Consider the following 22,074-nt stretch of genomic DNA (forward strand, 5'->3'; position numbering starts at 1 on the left):
AGGTGCTTAGCAAATTTGGTGGCAGCTTGTTTGGGGCTCACTGAATTTCAGATGAAGAATTTTGGATGCGGCCGCAAAGTATGCAATGTTTTTGGTTGGGTAAATTTTGCAGTCAAAAGATTTTAGGGATTATTTCGGTGTTTATAGGTGTACATTTGTGTACAATTGATATGAATTTCACCAGTTTTGCGATTGCTTACTATTTTTTGTTTAAATTGAACATTTTATGGAATCAAATTTGAGCATTTCGTGCTGTTATTGCTGATTAGATATTATTAATGACACTTTGAGGCCGATTCTTCACTAATTTATAGATTTTTAAGTCTATTAGATAAATACATTATTAAGCAACAAATATTTATAAAACGTCTTATTAATTCTGCGAGAAAGATTAGACAGTGTTGTGTTTATAAAGAGCACTAATGACTTAGCTTAATGAGAGCTTATGGTAAAATTTAAGCAGTTTAAAATAATTCTGAACATTTTTCGTCACCAACAAGTCATTATGGGACACTCTTCTCCTTCTATATCCTACCCCAATTCACAACCATGCGAGTTTTTGCCCTTAAAAGTGTCAAAGGTTTTTTTGTTAGCATTTTTAAAATCACAGACAATAGTTTTCTGTCACGTGCAGAGAACCCAAGAAAGGGATTGGGACTTTGATGGCTCGGGGAAATATCCAACACCGGGCCCCTTTCCAAATTATCCTCGCTAGAGGAAAACACAAACAAGGACGCATGTTAACCGTGCACTGTAATCAAGTCACGAAATGGCATGGAAAAGTCACGCGAGCAGTCGGAAAATTATGACTTCTTCACTGGTAGGGCAAGAGAAGGACCCTGATGGAGGGTGGCATGGAAATGGGGTTCGCTTTGATTTGATTCGTCTTTGAAAAATTCATGAGGCAATTGTTGCGCGGCGCGAAATGCTCATGATTATCATGTGCGAGTTGAACCGCCGAGCCGGCACGTTGTTTCGATTCAGCTCCTGGACATTTGATATTCCATTTACATTTCCTCAGACGAGTTAGTGGCGGGAAAGAGCGGAAACTTAAGTTAGCAGATTGCCAAAAATGAATTTTTAATTCAAGGGAACTTTCACTTTCGGGAAAAGCATTTACTCACTGACCCAAATTCTTGGTTATAAAGATGAGATAAACATTTTCCCGCAGGCACAGAGCGAAATCAGATGATTAGAAATTGGAAATGAAAACGGGAAAATTTTAATTTTTCAGTTTATTTAATTCATAAAGAAAGCAGTTGTATTTAGAATTAAATTCAATAAGATTATATTAATTTGTTTTTTTGAAAATATTAAATTGAAGAATAGTTTCTGCTTTACTAATTATAATTTCTATTTTTCCTTCATGTGTATTTAACATGGCCAAGGTAAACATCGGAAAATTCGAAAAACAACAGATGGGCAAAGTAAAGACCCCTCAAGCATATTCCGAATGGCAAACTTTTGCTATTATTAATACGTTTTCCGTTTTTACTGATTGCAATCAGTTGGGTTTAATCAAAACCATTTAAAATCTAACAATGTGCGACAATGTGACGGCCTGACAATGCCAGAAATAGTCGTGTTTGCACAAAAAAGAAAGAAAACCCGACAACTTACTTAAATTGATTTAAATGAATTAGAGAAGCACTCGTACATAGTATAGCGGAAAAACGTGCCACTACCAGAGCACGCGATCGCTCCCAGAGAGATGTCGGGAGAGCAATCCACCCACAGAGCGAGCATAATGCTTACTATATAGAACGAGATCCGATGGAAAAGCTTCACGAGCGAAGAGCGCATGGCAACATAAGCGCCAAAAGTCACGAGAGTTTATATTACCCCCCAGCCAAGGTTATTTATTTAGCATATAATAAATATAAACAAATCTGTAGACTGCCCGCTCACCAAAGCGTACACTGAGCAAGATAATGATTTCAGATTTATGTTGAGCTAAGCCAAGTACATGGAAATATTCTTAAATACCAAATAGTTCTAAGAATATTTTAATGGAATTTTCAAACATTTTACAGAACATTGTATACTAAAATTCTTCAAAGTGCAATTTAAAAACAGGAAGAGTGCTATTGTTAATATTGCTTAATATGATATGATTTTATATAGCTTACTGCCTCTGCCAGAGTTAAGCGATTAATAAGCTTCTCTGAAGATCCTTTTCTCCCTGTGCATATACCCATTTATTTGCTTAATCCAGCCCATAATTTGATTAGGTGTAATCTTCGCTGATTCCAGTCCGAGTCGGTTGCGTGCCAAGCTAAACCGAAAACTGGAACTGACCATAACTAGAGCCAATTGCTTGGGGCAGACCAAATCGAATAGCGAAACAATATAAATCAAAATAAGTTTAGCTGTTAAAAGCTGGCGGTTGAAAAGCTCTAGGCCACTGCTTATTTTGGCTTTTTTCGTAGCGAGGAGAGCTTTCAGCAGCAACAGGAGTCAGGTCTTCAGGTCCTTCAGTCAGCTGTGCTTGTCCTGCCCCCATTTATTTAGCTTTCTCAGCCTGGCTTTGTTTATTTTGCCACTTGTGGTTCTTAGGCCCAGCAACAAGAATCACAAAAGAGTGCGAGACACTCTTCAAATGAATGACTTTATCCAAGCTAATGTGAACTTCCTGGTATACATAATAATTTCATGGAGGGAGAGCCAACAATAAATATAAGGACATTATATAGTGTTAAAACTAAAATTAATTTACGATCACTAATGTTCATAGAAATATAATAACTAGCCCGGAATAATTTTGGAATTTTTTTGTGTACAGATTTATTATATTTCATATTAACAAATGTACATTTTTTTTCCAAATCTGTTGGAATTGCCGATTACTTATGAAAATTATAAATAATAAATCATGTGAACTTCATGAATTTAGTTTTCCCAGAAAGCAATGAATTAATAATTAATAATATTATTCGCATGTTCTCGGAAGTAAATTCAAAAAGCTAAAAAAAAACAATTCATGAAATAACGATCCATAAATAAACTTAGAAATCTAACTCATTAAAATTATTTTAAGACTCTTATGCATAATGTTTTGATTAAATTTCACATTAAAATTTTAATATTTTTGTTTTTTTTTTCAGTTTTTGGAACTCCCCTGTGTTCCATAATAGCACCAAATAATTTCTTCCCGATTACAGCTTCCTAGAAGGGGGCGGCGATAAGAGAATGACTCACCCCCGAAATCGATTCCACGCTCCCTTATCAAACCATGAGTAGGCCATAGAGATTATTATGCCGCATGACACCTCCATCAAACAAAAAAGAACCAACCGAAAAAATATTGTCGAATCAGCGAAATCACAACTTGTTAGCCCTCCTCTTAGCAGTGCGAATCAATACGATTATTGTTATCGGGACGCAGTTTCGGGGGACAGTGATAAAGTGGATATGTGGCGGCAGGACAAAGTCGAGGCTTGTGCTTCGTAATGGCCGCGTGAGTCAGTTCGCTGGAAAATGCCTCCTCCGGCCACATAATTGTGGCACTACTGAATTATAGATAAGGCCTCCTCCTCTGCTCCTCGTGGTAATTGTCTCCCGTATCAGCGGCGGAAACGCTTTCGATGCTTCGCCTTGCGCCGAAAGCTTTTTGCCACGCTTAGAACTTTTTCGTGCTTTGGCGGGCAGTTGACGAGCTGCCTTCACGCCAAGCGGACGCGTAACGGGGCAACTACCTATATAGTTTGTTGGTAATCAGACGCTCCTCTCTGCATCGCTACTATATACCACAGACCGGCAGCTATAGTAATTTGAACAGTTTAGACAAAATTAAAAAATTTCGCGCCGCGAGCAAAGCATGTGATAATCGCTTGTTTTCCAATTTTTTCGTATCCTGCGTGTTGATTTTCCATCGAGGGCTTTTCACGCGTGTGCTTGTGCGTGTGCGTGTGCGTGTGTTGGTGCGCAGGACATAAAAGCTCCGTTTTGTTGTTGTCCTGGCAAGGCCATTGAACAGCTGGCAGTTCCTCAACTCGGCTAGGCATACAAACCAAAACCAAAACAAGTTTTATAGTTGGGTTTTTTTAAAATATTTATAAAATCCCACCGCCGTCACTCCTGCCCCCCTTCATACAGCAAAAATAATTTATAAATAACAAATTGTCGGCTGCTTTGCTGATTGAATTCGAGACGAAGAGACAGCGAGAACGAGAAAATAACCACAAAATGTCTTCCATGGCTGCCTTTGATCAGTTCAAAATTGGACTCAAGTAAGTTGATGACCATAAGCGTTTTACGGGGGAAAATACTTGCAATTAGTATGTATTATAAGAGCCTTTCCTTTTTCGAGTTAGCTGACAATTTTGCATTGTAATTACTTTAAAAACGTTTAATTTGCCTTGCCAAGAGCCAAATGAAAATCATTCCAATTGCGCCAGGCACATGACATCAGCGCATTGTGTCATCCCAACTAAGGCACACTGTATGTAGTTAAACACCTCCGTAGGTTTCGTGTAATTGTAACTGAAAATATATTTAGTGTGATTTATGCATACGATCTGTAACGGAACTCGCGTTCCATATTCCTGGGAATTCCGAGTAACTCATATCAATCGATAAGCATTTCCCTGAAGCAACAAGAAACCATTTACGTCAACAATCCCCGTGAGACAATATTTATGCTCGGCAAATACCATTTTTTATGCTTTTCACGCAGCTGGGAGCACCGAAATTGCTTCAGTATTTCCGAGCAGATGTTTACAATGTCCTACCCCAGGGATAGCCATAGCCTGTCCTTGCGGGAAACAGGCATACATATTTAATTATGCACGAGTCAACAACATTGAAGCAACGGACAGGTGGGCGTTGGGCGTCTAGGAAAAAATTCCCAGAAAATTACGTAGGAATAGTGTAAACATCGTAGCCCAGAACACCATTACTCATTAATTTCTCTTTACGCAACAGAAGGGGGAAAATCCTTTAAATATATTTTATGAATTAAATTTCAAATTAATATTTTCAAGATATTAGTTTCTTGTTTTACAAAAAGGTGCAGAATGTACTCTAATTATAACCTACAAAACAAAACCTACCATGTTTACCGACTTCCTTCTTGTCTCCGCAGGTGGGTTGTTGCTTCTTTCAGGGGATTTACTCAGTTTGATCGTAGTTCGTCTTCAGGAAGAGCAACCATAGATAGATACAGGCCCACAAAGACCCAGAGCAGCTGTCATTATAGATCCGCTTGGGGTCTTTGGCTCACCCCGCTCTCTCTCTCTATTGTCTGAGGGCTTTTTGCCGACACTGAAACTGCGCAAATAATTAGGTAGCAAACCAGAATAGACCTCGCTCACTCCGCAGATGTCTGCGGGATATATGTAAATTATTGTATTGTGTAAACCATAGTAAGTCCCGCAGAGGCTGACTCACATTTCTGGCTGGTGTGCAAAAAATAAAAAGTGTTTGGTGTTTGGCAAAAGAGAGGGAACGAATGTTGTATGAGATCAGCTTAGTTTTGGTTTCGGCAGCCAACTGGTTCCGTTTCGAATCCATTCATGTGATGATTTCATTAGGTTTCAGTCGCTATAAAGACGAATTGTGGCGTATAGAATGTCAGGGCAGAAATGCTTTTCAATTTTTACTTTATTTATTTGTTTTTTCGTGTAAGCGATAAGCTTCGGTGACAACTTTTATGATTTTATTTTATATATATAGCTTTTTTTTATATATAAAATTGTTTTAATTTCATTGTGTTTATATAAAAAATATTTCCATCGATATGCATGTCTATTTGTGCAATTTAATGACGCAATATCATGAACAATTTTTTTAAACATTTCAATTCTGCATTCATTTGCATATTTTAATGGGTATTTTTTTCTGATTTATGCCAGCGAAACTGTTTGAATTGAATGAATTCACACAGCCCACGTTCAATCATTTTTTGGCATATATGAATTGTCAATTTCACGTACAATGTACATATATTCGATTTCAGCTCAATAAATTGATTGCCTTTAAGGTCTAAACTTAAATTTGGACATTCTGAAATTGTTATTTATTGGTCGAAATCAATTTAAGTCATTGGTTTGATCAATTGACACAACAAATTCATCGCTGGGCAGACAATTAACCTTCAATTCCACACAATCTCTGCTGGGAATTCTTGGAGCTTGGGCACGTGCAAATATTTCTTGATGTCGCATAAAGATACATCTTAAAAATTCTTTGTCCGTCGATCTGGTACTCACAAGATAAATCTAGTTTCAAGTGGATTTATACAGATTTTTTAAATATTTTTTTTTACCTATTTTCAAGACAACAAATATAAAATACAAATAACGAACAATGGGTTCACTTTACAACTCAGTCTTCTTTTCTCTATAAATCCACATAACCTTTGCATTTCGTGTCTCAGTCTTGGCTCTAAATTTTAAACCCTACTTTTTTAATGTCCTTTGTGCATTAAAATCCCAGCTCTTTACACTTTTGTCCTCAATTTCTCGCTAAAGTTATACATACATGACAACCAAAAAGAGTTGAACATACTTACATAAAGTTACATAAAATCAATAGGCAAACAAAATCAAAAGTACCGATTCGCGATGCTTTTGGCCCGCTTAGCCCATAGGCTGTCAGGACAATCGCTTAGTCTTTTGGGCCACACCGGAGGTCCTCGGCTCTGGAGTTCCGCCCAGAACTCCATCAAATGCAAGCCTCCAACACTGCCATCTTTGGGCAATGGGAAGTCCCTGCTGCCAAAGAAGGACATGCAAGCGCTGCGGATGCGGAAGTATTCACGGGAGCCAGGGGATCGCGACCGTTCTCACCTGGAGAGCCGAACCAGAGGACCCTCGCTCAAGGATCGTATGATGGGCCCACCTAGCGAGAACGCCTACTCCATGGGCAAGGGAGCGGCGGCGGGAGCGGCATTGATGGGTCTCGTGGGCCTGTGCTACTACGGACTCGGTCTGTCCAAGGAGACCAGCATCTACGATCACTCTGTGGTGTGGCCCCAGTACGTGAGGGACCGCATTCACGCCACCTACGCCTACTTTGGGGCATCCTGCGCCGTAACGGCGGCCTCTTCGGCGGCCATTTTCCAGTCGGACGCCATGATGGCCATGCTGACGCGTTCTGGGTGGATCGCCTCCCTGGTCACCTTGGGCGTGGTGATGCTAAGCGGGGCCCTGGCGCAGAGCATTGAGTATCAGCCCGGTATTGGGGCCAAGCAGCTGGCCTGGGCCGCCCACTGTGCCGTCCTCGGAGCGGTCTTGGCGCCCATGTGTCTGCTGGGCGGTCCCATCCTGATCAAGGCTCTAATGTACACCGGCGGCATAGTAGGCGCCCTGTCCACGGTGGCCGCCTGCGCTCCCAGCGAGAAGTTCCTGCACATGGGCGGACCCCTGGCCATCGGCCTGGGACTTGTCTTCGCCTCCTCGCTGGCCTCCATGTGGCTGCCCCCCACGACAGCCGTGGGGGCGGGGCTGGCCAGCATTTCCCTGTACGGCGGACTGATCCTGTTCAGCGGCTTCCTTTTGTACGACACCCAACGGATCGTGAAGTCGGCGGAGCACCATCCGCAGTACAGCAGCAGCCCCTTCGATCCCATCAATCACGCCTTGGCCATTTACATGGATGCGCTGAACATCTTTATACGCATTGCCATTATTCTGGCGGGACAGGATCAGAAGAGGAAGTAGAGAAATCGGGATTCGGGGCTTATTTTGGGATCTTAAATTTGGCATTGGCGACATGTGAAAAGTGGAAGGGCAAATGCATAATGGGACATGATTGATTTCATTCATAAGCACATTCAGTATTCAGAGTATAAATTACAGAATTTAACAAAATAATTATATGAAAGAGAACAGATTAACAATTGTTTTCCTGTAAATTATAAATTATATATAAATTTGCAAAGCAATTTAATTGATTAACATTTAATTTCCCCCAAAAATGCAAATAGTTTCATCACCTATTTTCACAAATGCATTTCCCCCAAACTACATAGATTAAGACCTAACGACCTATTCCTCTCTAGCCAGCTGTTGGTCTCATCTAAAACTATTTATTGTTTTAAGATTTCTTTAAGTTTCAGCATTCGTTTATTCTGAATGCTTTATTTCTGACATTGCGCATACGACGGGTATGACCGCGGCATAGAAATTCGTTTTGTGAAATTTTGTCGCTAGCATTTTGTACTCTCCTTCTATCTGCCGCCCACACACACACATACACACGAACACTAGCTTGTCAATTTCATTTAATTTTGCCGCATTTTCTTTCTCTATTATTTTTTTTATTTTTTTTTTTCCCGTCCGAAAGCTTTTGTGTGGCGAAAATAATTTTTTTAAATGAATAAAGAATGAAAGAATTGCCGCGAGAAGTGCAAACATTCTGATAAATGTATATGTATGTATACCTAATATATAATGTGGGGACTTTTCAATGAATGAGTTTAAAATTTAGCGCATTAAATCAGCTGCGAGTTGTTCGTTAAAAACATTTACCCTATTAGGGTTAATAAAGTCGAAAATGTGTGATTCGATTATAATAAAATATAATTAAATTTATGCCGAATAATTTTCACATTAGATCGGGGAGATTTTAATGTTAAATAGCTATATTTTCTTGATTGATGGTAATTTTGTTATCTTATTTATTCTTATAAAATATTTGCACACATGAGAACCGAATATTTGGACGCTTTGATAACGAACCTCTAAAAAAAACCTGCTAAATGTCTGTCTTAAAGCCCCACAGTTTTTTATGTTTTGTTTACATTTAATTGTCGACCCAGGCGTCCTTCAGCTAACTCCTTGACCTGCTCCACCTAGACTATCCCTCTACCAATTGTAAGCTTTTGGCCTCCTAACCGACTCTGGTTCATTCATGGCGCCAAAGCTTTCATTCTGCAGTCCTCGCTTGGCAGCTTTTACAGCCTTTCCAAGGTCGTCGCGCCTTCCCTAGATGGCCATGTAAAGTGTCCACAAATAGATGCCAAGTTTTTATGGCCACTACGAGACGGAAATGAAATTAAGCTGTTTTATGCCTCTAGTTTTATGCGACCGGTAATCATAATTCTCCGTTTGTTGTGTCATCTTTTTCGAGAAACTAACTTGACCATGACTTGCCGCCTGCGTGTGTCAGTCTTTCAGACAATATTTGATGTTTGTCCAGATTATACGCTCTATATGGTCTCCTATCGCGTGCCGGACCTGTACTGCGTCTAGCAGATAACGGCGCCGCCTTGTGCGCGGGAAATTTATTGATTCATCTGTGACATAAGCCGGGCTTATCTCTCCCGCTCTCGCTCTCGGGTGCATGGAAACCCAAGTCACCGTTCTCAAAGCCAGTCTCAAAATATTCCTCTTACCCTCTTGATAAGGTATCATGGGCCTTAGTTTTTTGTTTAGGTAATCTAATTTACTTATTGTGTCTATTGCTAACCCAGAAACATCGTTTTAAACTTAATATTTCATTTAGTATTTGAGGTCACTTGGTTCTAATACATCTTCAAGGAAAAGCAATCAATTAACATCATAGAAAAATGACAAAGTTTCACATATTCTTGGCCATTTGTCTATAAACTTGTTTTTTTTTATTTAATAAATAAGATAAGTGCTTCATATGTTAAATATATATTTTTACAATTATCTGAAAATCTTTTGTTTAAAGTTTATTTGCCTTTAAGTCTCTAGTATTTCTTCTTGCTTTTTTGGGACTGCTGTCGTCACTTGTTGCTAATAAGCAGCCGAATAATTTCCTTCTTAGTGTAAGCAAAAATCTCTTGTTTATTTTGCTTTAAATTTATCGCCATAGCGGCCAAAAATAACACATAAATCAGTTGGGACACACAAGATCGTTTAGCAGATACATTCTCTGTCTGCGGAAACTGCGGAAAATAATCGGAACATTAAAATTTCTAGCAGCACTTAATGGGCGGCCAGCAGCAAATTCAAGGCTGTAATATTCGTTGTCGTTTGTTTATTTTTTGTCTAATAAAAATAAAATTAACCATGGCTCCCGTGAGCTTTTCATGTTTTCAAAAGTTCAGTGGTCAGTGGGTGCGTTCCAGGACCTCCAATTGAGAAATAGGCTTGCCGCACGCAAGCCTCGTATTAGGACATAATCTTTTATGGTCAAGGCAGACCCGTCATAAACATTATTTATATAGACTTTCCTTCTTTTTTATAGGTGCCGACCATTAGCTTAAGCGCTCCCTTCCCAAAATGATATTCATGGCAAAGTTCAAGGCCAAGGCCCCCCTCACAGTCCCGTTCAAATTGCTCCGGATGTATTATTCACATCATGCGTTGGGGCTTTGGCTACCATCTTGGCCGAAAAATGGCAACAGCTCATTTTGGCTATTAATAAACATAAATTTTGATATATTTCGCTGCCCTTGGGCCGGCCCCAGCTGTTGATGACATTTGCAAGCAACGGCAAACTGGCAAGCTGGGGGAAAACAAAGAGATATAGCCGGGTTTATTCTTTATCTCCGCTCTCTCCGACAAATCGGAACTTACGTACGAATTAATTAAAAGTTATAACACGTTTCGTTTGCCAGGTGAGCTCACAAAAGCCATCGAAACTATTCTGCTTTGCATCATTCAATCGAAAAATGGAAATAATGGCAGAAACGGTTTTATTTTGTGTACATGACTTGGCCATTATGGAAGGCGATAAACAAAGGCCTCCTCCACATGGGGATTTGAATATTTTGGGAGGAAGTGCGAGTGCTTTGATTTGCCCTCTTGCAAAATTCGAAAACATTTTGGGCATCTTATCACCCCCAAAGTTTTTTATTTATACAATTAAAAATCTCACCTTAGTTTATATAGGTTAAAAAGCCTCAGCTTATAAAGGTGAAAACTTGAAGCTATTTTTAAAATAATTAATCTATAAACATTTGGCGTAGTTTTGATAGCTTTGCCAAAAGTTGAATGCCTACAGTCAAGCAAAGTGATTACTTTCAGGCAGTTTAGACTATATAGCAGTAAAAACCAAAATATCTCGCCAAGGAATATCTGTTACAATTACCTTTTCTTAAGAATTAAAATACTTGTGTTGTTGCTGTCGACTTTTGCTCTTGAACTTGCTCTGCCCGGCAGTTGAAGGACTCTTTGCTTAGCTATTTATATATTTATATAATACAAGTAAAACCACTCTGAGCATTTCACCCAGTTACGATTGCCTTGGCACAGGTCTTATACACTTTTCAGTTTCAATGGCCTTCGCCCTTGATTTTCTACACTTGAAGTTGAACGACTTACACAACTCAAAGAATTACCCAAATTTTGTTTGGTTTGCGGTTTGTTTATCTTTTGATACCAGGGCGCGTCTGATTTTTTTGTTTGAACGCTACTCAGAATAAATACGCCGAAAACAAAAAATCATAGGCAGAAAATAACAAAAAATATTGCGAGCTGATTTCATGTGAATTGCGGCGAATCCAGAGTGAAAAGTGGAGAGTGGGCTGCGATAAATGGCGCACACCTGGCCCGCCGGGCGAGAGCTGATAAAAAATTAACGTTATCAGCAGAACGCTAAGCGGAAAAGACACTCCCATCAATATCAGCGAAGCTGACGTCGTTTATTGTCTCTGATTAATGGCCACAAATACTGATTGGGCTTAGATCCAGGGGAGGGGGCGTTAAATTGGAATCAGTTCTTAATACCAGAAGTCTTCTAAGCCCTGTATCTACTTCGCTTCTCCCGCAGAATGGTCGACTTTAAGGTCCAGCAACGGCGATACAGGACCAGCGAAAAGACTGTCGTCAGTACCACCTATGGCCCCATAAAGGGCGTCAAGCGGAAGTCCATCTACGGCCAGTCCTACTTCAGTTTCGAGCGGATCCCTTTTGCCAAGCCACCCGTCGGAGAGCTGCGCTACAAGGCCCCACAGCCACCAGAGGTCTGGACGGAGGTCAAAAGCTGCACCTCCCAGGGACCGAAGCCCCTGCAGAAGCATTTTGTCTTTGAGATGACAGACGGCTCCGAGGACTGTCTCTACCTCAATGTCTACACAAAGAATGTAAGTGGAAATCCTTTGACACTTTCCTAGCTTTCATTTTTATTCTGATAATAATTTGTTTACCCTCCTTAAGTTATATCCCACCAAACCAATGCCTGTGATGGTCTGGATCTATGGCGGTGGCTTTCAGTTTGGCGAAGCCTCGCGGGAATGCTACAGTCCTGATTACCTGCTTCGCGAGGATGTAGTAGTTATTTCGATTAACTATAGACTAGGACCCTTGGGTGAGTCTCAACTTTGTTTTTACCTCAAACTCTTAATAAATCGAGTTCTCTATTAATTTATTCAGGATTCCTGTGCATGGACGATCCCGAATTGGATGTTCCCGGCAACGCGGGACTCAAGGATCAGGTCTTGGCCCTGCGATGGGTCAAGGCGAATTGCTCCCGTTTTGGTGGAGATTCGGGTAACATAACTATTTTCGGGGACAGTGCGGGAAGTGCATCGGTGCACTACATGATGATAACAGAGCAGACTCGCGGCCTGTTCCACAAGGCCATTTGCATGTCGGGCAATACGCTTTCACCCTGGGCAGTGACCCCGCAGAGAAACTGGCCCTACCGCCTTGCGGTTCAGGCTGGCTACACGGGCGAGAACAACACGCGGGATGTGTGGGAGTTCCTGAAGAACGCCAAGGGATCCGACATTATCAAGGCCAATGGAGAGCTCTGCATCGACGAAGAGAAGAAGGAGCGCATAGGATTCTCCTTCGGACCCGTGATCGAGCCCTATGTGACTAGCCACTGTGTGGTGCCCACGAAGCCCATCGAAATGATGCGCACCGCCTGGAGCAACAGCATACCCCTGATCCTGGGAGGCGTCTCCAATGAGGGCCTACTGCTATACTCCGAGACCAAAACGAATCCCAAGTGTCTAAATGAGCTGGACGACTGCCGCTTTGTGGTGCCCATCGAGCTGAACATGGACCGAGATAGTGCCCTGTGCCGGGAGTACGGCGATCAGCTGAGGCAGTGCTATTACGGCGATAAGACGCCGAGTCTAGACACCCTGCACGAGTACCTTCAGGTGGGTGATACTTTAATCTTTCTTAGCACAGCTGGGTTATATAACGTATTTAAAGAATATATATAACTAACTCTCCCTTCATCCATTCATCTTTCAGATGGTCTCACACGAGTATTTCTGGTTCCCCATCTACCGCACAGTATTGTCCCGCCTGCTGTACGCCCCCGGGGCACCGACGTACCTTTACCGCTTCGACTTCGACTCGAAGCACTTCAACCACCTGCGCATCCTGAGCTGCGGCAAGAAGGTACGCGGCACGTGTCACGGCGACGACCTGTCCTACCTTTTCTACAACTCGCTGGCGCGCAAGCTGAAGAACCACACGCGGGAGTACAAGTGCATAGAGCGGCTAGTGGGCCTGTGGACGCACTTTGCCGCCTGCGGGAACCCCAACTTCGATCCGGAGCAGCCCGATCTTTGGCTGCCCGTGGAGCCGGCGGCCGTCGAGAAACACCAGCTGAAGTGCCTTAACATATCCGACGAGCTGAAGGTGATCGACGTGCCCGATATGCGGAAGCTGATGGTCTGGGAGAGCTTCTATCGGCGCGATGAGCTGCTATAATTATTAAAGGGGGGATCTATCTAGATTAAATCAGTAGCTTTACCTAAACAGGGGAGGTTCGAATCTCAAGGGAGGGGAGTGTAATCTATGGATACTTCTGAGACAAGACAAAACTAAAGTTTTGGGAGTATTACAAATATTTCCTTGACATTGGTTCAGGAATAGTCTTTCACAAGTTTATGTCTTCAAAATCCTAGACTTAATACGAATTTAAACCAAATTGTATTCGTTGAGAACGAGAACGAGCAAAGGTTTCCTGTCTCAAACTCACAACTATCGATTGATTACAAAAACTTCCTTTTAGATCTTTTAAGTAAGACGAACCACCCTGAAACTTCACGATTCTGACAGCTTTATGTTGAAGCCTCTGTTTGAAACAATGCAAAGCGTAGCTTTGGGCCTGAAATCAAGAGCGTTTACTGTTGTTAAGTTTGCCAACGTAGAGGGGAATCCTAGTTAGGTGTGTTAAAGTTCATCCGCCTCTCGGATCGGATCTATAGTCTAAGCAGGCTGTTTATAAGTGTAGTTATGAGTGTGAAACAAGTCGCAACTGAAGTACCTTCTATGAGAAACTACCAAACCAACTAAACCAAACTGAACTAATCCAGGCAGCCAAGGATTCTGAGCAAAGAACTTATATTTAACGTTCCTTCATGTCTCGCTGATATCTATAACAAGCCAACACACACATATATCAACCGTATTTTGTACGGATCTCTTTACTCGAGATCGCTGTAAGTCCTCGACACTAATTTGCTTAAGGTTCCATTCTTTTTCTTCCATCGCCTAACGAACGCACACGTTTACAAAGAGGAAGTTTTTTCCATTTGTGTTTCAAAATATAGATGTATATTTAAATGAGAAAACGAGTTAACCGTAACCAATTTATTTATATTCGTAGCCTAAGTCTTTTTAGATATTTAGCCTTTTGTATGCATAAGTTGTTTTGGTAAAATGTTGTTTTTGAACAAACAGAGAAACCTGTCCAAGTTTTACATCATTTATATTATACATAACAAGCGAATAAAAACTAAAACTAAACAACTAAACGGAAAACTGATAAGTGGAAGACGTTTTTTGAGTGTGCACAAAATGATTAGGAGTAAGTCCGCCAGTTGAAACTAGTTTGTCTAAGAATTCTCTGTGTATCCGAGTCTGTTGGAAACCAAATGTTTTTGTCAAAAAGCTTCAAAGTCTTGTGATGGAAAGAAACTATGAAATTTGAAAGTGTATAAAACCATATTTTATTAAAAAAGAATAAAAGCAAAGAAAATTCAAGATAACAACAGGCTGTGAGTTATTTTCCAAGCAATTAATATGGGTAAATATTTTACTTTTCTCACGAAACTAAGGCACTTTAGCCTCGGACGAAGCAAAGATACTACTCCGCCGGTGTTCACCCTTGGGGATTTCGTGAATCAGTGAGTATAATTTATATATCCGCAATCTCAACATGTGTCTGCAATTTTATTATCACGTCCAAAAAACTTCCTATGGGTAACATAGGCATACCCCTGCGTCACACTTTTTCGTCTGGTTCTCATGTGAGTTATGTGAGTTATCGGACAAATAAAATGGGCACAAATTATCGCATATGCGTTGATGCGAAAACTGAATTCAAATTGCAAGATCAAATAAAGCGTGACTAATTTGTTGCTAATTTGAACCTTTATTATTTTTCCCCTGTTGGTTTTGTTACGCTGATTAACTCTAATAATTGTATAATACCACATATATTATTGTCGGAGCTTTGCCATCGACATTCGTTTGATCTGTTCGACATAATGCAGGCCCATTGTGTCATTAGCTGTGAATCAGCTGCCAAGTGCTAATAGTTAGTGCAATCTATATCGGTTTACTGCCATAGTTTTCCTATTTCTGATCAGTTATATTTGGGACACTGAACACTACAAGTCGACATGAACACTCTATTGAATTTATTCCTATTAATGAGGTGGGTTAGCTGGAACTTTTTGGAAATTTATAACCTTTTTCGCATAGTTTCTACTTCTTGGCTGTAACTCTGCACCTGGCTTTGTGCGATGATGTTCCATCAGCCGAGGCAGACATGGTTATAACCCAAAGCGAACCACAGCACTCCACGCCCGATGACTTTGATTTTTGACCCCCGATACCGATACCAAAAGAACTCGATAAAGCCCTAGAATGGGTAAATAAATAAATTATCTATCAGCAGCGCAGACAAGGCTTTTCTTTATTGACACATGTCAGAGTGGCATTATTTAGTGCCCAAAGTCAAGTTCATTGTCACTTGAATGGTTAAAGTTGAGCTTTTTTCAGTTTGCACTGAGAAAAAGGGGCTGTAGGTGTAAAAAGCTTTGTGGAAAGTTCGGCTTCATGCTCTGGCATAGCAAGCAGGGTCTTAACTTTACTCGAAAAGATATTCAAATGTATTCATTCCATTTGACAAGTGTATGCATTACCGAGCGGGGGCTATGGACTCATTAAGCTTAGGTAACGGTTAGAAATCTTTAATTGGCCAAGTCTAAGCTCAATTTCAAGGTAAACTGGTTGACCTTATGGCTTGAACATTCAAATTCAGAGCTTGAGTAACTGTGATCTTAACTTTGTAGAGCTTGTGAGTGTCCAAGCATTTAGGTTTTTGCCTTAGCTTCAATAGCTTTTTCGATTAAAGTTTGCCAGAGAAAAAAAACTTATAGACTACAACCGGTATTTGGGAGAGCAGAGAGCTATAGTACACAAATCAGCTGATACAGGTGAGTAGCACCTCCGCTATTCAAAGAGACTAAAAGAGAGAGAAAACATATAGTAATCGCCAAGTCCAATGATCGCGGGTCAGTTGGTGCGGCCCGCTCGCGTAGAGCGGTTTATTTGTTTGGTTCCGCTTCCCTACGAAACTCTCGATCGTTTTCCCAGCCGGTAGCATTAACTTGGCTAACTGGGACTTTATTGTGACACTTTCTCCGAATCGGCGCTCGTAATCGAAGCGTGCTTAGCTATACAGATAGCCCGTGTTTGTTGAGTGTTCGTGAAAAAGAGTGTGTTGGGTGTTGGGAAATCCGGATCCCCGAAATGGCCACGCGATTTATGGATATAGTGAAGCTGACCTTTAAGTAAGTTTTCCCAGTTTTTCACATGATCAGTTTCCCTCTCCTCTCTCTGTGTCTCTTGTGAAGCGTTAAACGGTTTTCTGTGTTTTGAGGTCTCGAATCTTGGGTTTTGCAACAACTTCTGCCTCGCATGCATACAAATGCACACGAGTGCACTGAGAAAAAAAAAATCTAATAAATATAACTCATAATTTAAAAAATCACATGTTGAGCCTACTTTTCATATTCTTAAAAATAATGAGAGTTTAATGTCTAAATGATCGATATTACCAGAAATTAAGTTATTAAATTTTCTTTTAATATAAAAATATGTGTCATGATTTTTTTTTTTTAATGAAAATTTGATTTTGTTTTTATTGTAATTTGTATTTATTTGTCACCAGCTTAATAATATTTATAAAAGCTTATCAATTATTAAATTCTTTCCATATGTAAACCATAAAACTAAAAATGAGTATAAAAACTAGTACAGGTACAACAATAATGTATTTATTTGACAAAAGACTTCGTTTTTAATGATTGATTAATTATATATCATTATATGATAAAAACAACTTGGCGTGTGGAGCTTATTTTGTAAATTTTTTTTTCTGTGCTCCCTTCACACACGCATAAACAAATGTGCCATATGTTCGTGAAATTGTTGCGAAACTTTGCTGTTTGTTTTGTTTTTTTTTTTTTTTTAATTTTTTATTACGAGTATGTTGCTTGTTGTCTGTTGTTTTGCATAAACTTAATGAAGCTTTTTCTTCTTCTGCTCATGGCTGTTCGTTTTGTTTTCATCGCCTTTTGTTTTTCCCCCATGATTCAGCGATGTTTCCTCTTTGCGGCATTAGTTAAAGACTTTTTTTTTTTATTGTTTGCTCAGATTTGTGTTTGTATTTTTTGCACGTTTTCGCAGGTTTATTAACAGTTTTTCGGGTAGTTGGTATTTTTAACGTAAATTATTGCACAGCCACACACAATTGTGTTAATTGCGTGTATCTATATTTACTTTTTATTTATTTACCCATATTTGCCAGGGAATTGAGCGGGCCTCAAAGAGTGGGTTAGGTCAGTTTGGTATGTTTTTATTGAGTCATATTAACAGCCGTCTTGTATAGTCAAGGAAGAACGGTAGTATAAGTAATAAAAGTGCCCTTTGCCACATTGTTTGTCATGTTCGCCATCATAAATTGTATATTTAAAATTAATTTAATCATTTATTCCCGCTTCTCGTTAACAGCCTTAATAATCTCTGAAATTAACTTGATAAATGGATAATATCGTGACGTGTTTTGCCTTCTATAATTATCGAACAAGTTTTAATTGTTGCACGGAACTAAACTGATAAGCTCCTAGGGTACAGGGTTCATTTCACTTTCAGGTGATACTAATTTCTGCTCGCCGGGCATGACATGGCAGCTTTAAGTTAAATATTTTGTCAAGCTAAGGTTTTCTATATTCCATAAATAATGCATAAACAAATGTTCAATTCTAGTTTTTGCTTGCTGTCTGAATGAGTTTAGTGTTATTATTATTCAAGCACTAGGAATGACTAGTGCTTGTGTGAAATCGCTTGACTGAGCAAATAAATTGAACCCTTTCTACAATACTTTTGCATATTTATAACTGGTTTATTGATGTGTTTATTTGATTAAATTTATAATTTTTTTAATAAATATAAAAGATTGGGGGTTTTTGAGTTTAACCTTTTTGAATTTGACACATTAAATTGTGAAAGGAAAGTATTTATTTTTGTTTTATAAAAATAAAGTCAATAAAATCATTATCAAGAGTGTGACTAAATTGTAATCAAATTGCGGCAAACATTTGTTCACTTGTGAGCGTTTCTTTATCTTGGTGCTTGACAATTGCCGGATTTAGGTACTTGATGATACGAAAACACTTGTGGGTTAATCACTACAATAGTCCAGGTGCTAAAGTTTAGCTTTGCATTATGTTTTCCACATCAAGCGGACTAGGCTTTGGGCTAAGCTAGCCAATTAGCACCGATGCTAATTTATTACCTTCATTTGCTGCGCTTGGCTTAACTAGCTACCGAGTGCCATAATACTCAACATTAAAGGCACTGCCAAGAAAAATTTTAATAACAAATGCGAGAAATAAATGGTATTAAAGCTGGCTTTCACAGACTCTCGGCAGTCACGTATCGAGCAATCTGCGGAGCCTGATCTCGCCTTTCTCTCGATTCCAGTGGTAATTACCGATTTGTATGCATTCGTGTGCAATGATGTTGAATCAAACTGTGTCAGTGCATTTGCAGAATGCCAGCTAAATCGAAGGTGCGCAGTGTGAGCGAATAAAAATAGGCCATTAAATGCATTAAACCGCCCCACGCCCACCCACAAATTACCCATAAAAATCAGCGACAATAAGTCTCAGACATAAACAACGTGGAGTTATAGAAAATAAATAGAAAACTTGTCATGCATAATAATCGCGGCGCGTTGAGGTTGGTCAAAAGACGTTGACAATTCGTAAGACTTTCAAAACAATAGACCCCTCCAGCGACATTGAAAGCAATTTGCCGGCAATTCCCCATTATTTTATACAAGCATTTTGAGAATGAGTTAAATTATTAACAGCCGGCAAGGGGTCTTATGGCTTTTTCCAAAGGTTAGCTACCGCGTAAGTGTTTCCTTTACGATCGAATATGAACTTGTAGCTTGAACCGTAACGTCTTTACTTTCATACCCTATGGTAATAGGGTTTTTAAACTTTGTAGTTGAACTTTGAAAAGTTATTTAACAATCAGTAGGACTTCACCCTGTTCCATCTACTAAGGTAGTTGGAAGTTGGCATCAAGTTATAAAAAAAAAATTTGTTGATTTATATTAAGCTCCGTTGAAGTAATACTTGCTAAAGGTTCTTAACTAACCTTCGCACTTTCCAGGGTCCTTAAATTTAAGTATGAGCAGCGGAAGTTGGCCACAGCTATATACTCCGTGGTGAAGACAAAGCTAGGTCCTGTGCGCGGAGAGAAGAGGAACACTATATGGGGAGGAAGTTACTACAGCTTCGAGAAGATCCCGTTTGCCAAGCCGCCGGTGGGTGAGCTGCGATTCAAGGCTCCGGTACCAGCAGAGCCATGGGATCAAGAGCTGGACTGCACCTCGGCGGCGGAAAAGCCATTGCAGACACACATGTTCTTCAAGAAGTTTGCAGGCTCCGAGGATTGCCTATACCTGAATGTGTACGCGAAAGACGTGAGTTTAAGCCTAGTACCTTAATTTGGAATACAGAAATTAAAAGAAAACTCTCTCTTTCAGTTGCAGCCCAACAAACTGCGCCCTGTGATGGTTTGGATCTATGGTGGAGGATTCCAAGTGGGCGAAGCCTCTCGGGACATGTACAGTCCGGACTTCTTCATGTCCAAAGATGTGGTCTTAGTCACCGTGGCCTATCGACTCGGAGCTCTGGGCTTCCTGAGCCTGGATGATCCTCAGCTGGATGTGCCGGGCAATGCGGGGCTCAAGGACCAAATCATGGGTCTGCGATGGGTGCAGCAGAACATAGAGGCTTTCGGTGGAGATCCCAAGAATGTGACACTATTCGGAGAGAGTGCTGGCGGTGCTTCTACCCACTTCTTATCCCTAAGTCAGCAGACTGAAGGACTCATCCACAAGGCGATCGTGATGTCCGGCAGCGTCTTGTGCCCCTGGACCCAGCCACCCCGCAAAAATTGGGCCTATCGACTGGCCCAGAAGCTGGGCTACACTGGCAACAACAAGGACAAGTCAATCTTCGAGTTTCTAAAGACGGTAGATGGCGGTGAAATTGTCAAGGCGTCTTCCACCATACTGAGCAAGGATGAGAAGCACCACCGTGTGCTGTTCGCCTTTGGACCCGTTGTGGAATCATATAGAACGGATCACACGGTGATCGACAGGCCAGTCCACGAGTTAATACAGAATTCTTGGAGCAACCGAGTGCCCATGATGTTCGGGGGCACCAGCTTCGAGGGACTGCTCTTCTATCCTGGTGAGTTGACTGCCTGGGACTTACACTAATTAAAATAATAAATTAATTAATGTTTTCCCTTTCCAACCAGAGGTCTCGAGGCGTCCTGCCACCCTGGATGAAGTGGGCAACTGCAAGAATCTGTTACCCAAGGACCTGAGTGCGAATTTGGATAATAAGCTGCGCGAGAACTATGGTCTGCAGCTGAAGAAGGCGTATTTCGGCGACGAGCCATGCAACCAGGCTAATATGATGAAGTTCCTCGAACTGTGCTCCTATCGCGAGTTCTGGCATCCCATTTACCGGGCGGCCTTAGCCCGAGTGCGGCAGTCCAGTGCGCCCACATACCTCTACCGCTTCGACCACGACTCCAAGCTGTGCAACCCCATCAGGATTGTGCTGTGTGGCCACGAGATGCGCGGAGTGTGTCACGGAGACGACCTCGGCTACCTCTACCACAGCATGTTGTCGCACCAATCCGCTCCGGATTCTCCGGAATACAAAGTGATCAGCGGCATGATCGATGTGTGGACGAGTTTCGCCGCCAACGGCGATCCCAATTGCGAAAGCATCAAGGATCTGAAGTTCGCTCCCCTCGAGGATGAGAACGATTTCAAGTGCCTGAATATAACCGAGCCTTTTAAGTATATTACGTTGCCGGAATTGAAGAAAATCGATACTGTGTGGAACGGCTTCTATGCCCCCAACCAGCTGTAGATGCAGGGCATCTGCGTGGTTCTATAGCTTTAGCTGTCTCAATTACATGGACTTGTATGATCTTAAATTGTGTAAATAAGCTGTACAAATGTTGCGGTTAGTCTAAGCTTGAGATGATGTTTGTTTTATTTAACAATATGTTATATTTAGTTAGTTATAGCCTGACAGAGCATATGTGGTGTAAGTTCGATTTAACAGGAGCAAATAAAATTATAATTACTTTTTATACATGAAATATATATTTAAATTGAATTTAAGTTTCAGGAAACTGGTCTTTTTTGTTAGAATAGTTTTATTAAACTAATGCGTTTGTGTCTGACTTTAAATACTTGATTCCCACTAACATTTTACCCAAGTTTGCCTACATCAACTTTATTTAGTTTAAAGTTTCAGCAATAAGCTGAATTTTTAAATAGATAAACTCCTTTGTGGTAGATCCGCTTAAAGCTTTAGTTGAATGTCGGCAAAGATAGCGTTTCACTAAACCTGTCGCTCTTTTTGCACATTTATTTTTTTTGCGGGCTAACACCCGGCTAAACCATCGGGTCCGACTCCTCCGACTTCCACCTTGCACCCACCACCCACACACCCCTTTGGCTATATGCTGATGTGACATTTATGTGTGTAAGCCGTCGCTTGACAATCAAAGGGGACAACAATTTCCGCAATGCCACCGCCAACAACGACAGGCAGGATGACACCAGGGACCAAAGCGT

General features: G+C 40.7%; 4 protein-coding genes across 5 annotated transcripts; all 4 read left to right on the forward strand.

Moving 5' to 3' along the window:
• The first annotated feature begins 3,659 nt into the window (after positions 1-3,659).
• alpha-Est9 (alpha-Esterase-9) lies at positions 3,660-15,782 on the forward strand. Its single transcript, XM_017180338.2, has 7 exons — positions 3,660-4,229; positions 11,686-11,998; positions 12,072-12,222; positions 12,288-13,024; positions 13,122-14,878; positions 14,939-15,007; positions 15,588-15,782. Exons 1-5 carry the CDS (start codon positions 4,186-4,188, stop codon positions 13,584-13,586), a joined length of 1,710 nt encoding a protein of 569 aa, XP_017035827.1. The 5' UTR covers positions 3,660-4,185; the 3' UTR covers positions 13,587-14,878; positions 14,939-15,007; positions 15,588-15,782.
• Positions 6,345-7,833, forward strand: Mics1 (Mitochondrial morphology and cristae structure 1). Its single transcript, XM_017180339.3, has one exon. It carries the CDS (start codon positions 6,564-6,566, stop codon positions 7,659-7,661), a length of 1,098 nt encoding a protein of 365 aa, XP_017035828.1. The 5' UTR covers positions 6,345-6,563; the 3' UTR covers positions 7,662-7,833.
• Positions 14,945-21,615, forward strand: alpha-Est10 (alpha-Esterase-10). 2 transcript variants are annotated; one of them, XM_017180336.3, is made up of 4 exons: positions 14,945-15,007; positions 19,575-19,887; positions 19,951-20,662; positions 20,733-21,615. In XM_017180336.3, the coding sequence occupies exons 2-4, from the start codon at positions 19,825-19,827 to the stop codon at positions 21,356-21,358; spliced, it is 1,401 nt and encodes a 466-aa protein (XP_017035825.2). In that variant the 5' UTR covers positions 14,945-15,007; positions 19,575-19,824; the 3' UTR covers positions 21,359-21,615. The 2 variants fall into 2 exon arrangements, with proteins under 2 accessions (XP_017035825.2, XP_017035826.1); XM_017180337.3 differs by lacking the exon at positions 14,945-15,007 and adding an exon at positions 16,422-16,681.
• On the forward strand, positions 15,382-15,782 carry LOC108084218 (uncharacterized). Its single transcript, XM_017180340.3, has 2 exons — positions 15,382-15,540; positions 15,588-15,782. The coding sequence occupies exons 1-2, from the start codon at positions 15,506-15,508 to the stop codon at positions 15,709-15,711; spliced, it is 159 nt and encodes a 52-aa protein (XP_017035829.1). The 5' UTR covers positions 15,382-15,505; the 3' UTR covers positions 15,712-15,782.
• Positions 21,616-22,074: the final 459 nt, after the last annotated feature.

The sequence above is a fragment of the Drosophila kikkawai genome, chromosome 3R, assembly GCF_030179895.1.
Source record: "Drosophila kikkawai strain 14028-0561.14 chromosome 3R, DkikHiC1v2, whole genome shotgun sequence".
Classification (NCBI taxonomy): Eukaryota; Metazoa; Arthropoda; class Insecta; order Diptera; family Drosophilidae; genus Drosophila; species Drosophila kikkawai.

Coding starts and splice junctions, on each gene's coding strand:
- alpha-Est9 (XM_017180338.2), top strand. CDS start 4,186: ATGTCTTCCATGGCTGCCTTTGATCAGTTCAAAATTGGACTCAA. Junction 11,999..12,071: donor TCAATGTCTACACAAAGAAT/GTAAGTGGAAAT, acceptor ACCCTCCTTAAG/TTATATCCCACCAAACCAAT. Junction 13,025..13,121: donor CCCTGCACGAGTACCTTCAG/GTGGGTGATACT, acceptor TTCATCTTTCAG/ATGGTCTCACACGAGTATTT.
- Mics1 (XM_017180339.3), top strand. CDS start 6,564: ATGCTTTTGGCCCGCTTAGCCCATAGGCTGTCAGGACAATCGCTTAGT.
- LOC108084218 (XM_017180340.3), top strand. CDS start 15,506: ATGAACACTCTATTGAATTTATTCCTATTAATGAG. Junction 15,541..15,587: donor AATTTATTCCTATTAATGAG/GTGGGTTAGCTG, acceptor TTTTTCGCATAG/TTTCTACTTCTTGGCTGTAA.
- alpha-Est10 (XM_017180337.3), top strand. CDS start 16,641: ATGGCCACGCGATTTATGGATATAGTGAAGCTGACCTTTAA. Junction 16,682..19,574: donor ATAGTGAAGCTGACCTTTAA/GTAAGTTTTCCC, acceptor CGCACTTTCCAG/GGTCCTTAAATTTAAGTATG. Junction 20,663..20,732: donor GGGACTGCTCTTCTATCCTG/GTGAGTTGACTG, acceptor CTTTCCAACCAG/AGGTCTCGAGGCGTCCTGCC.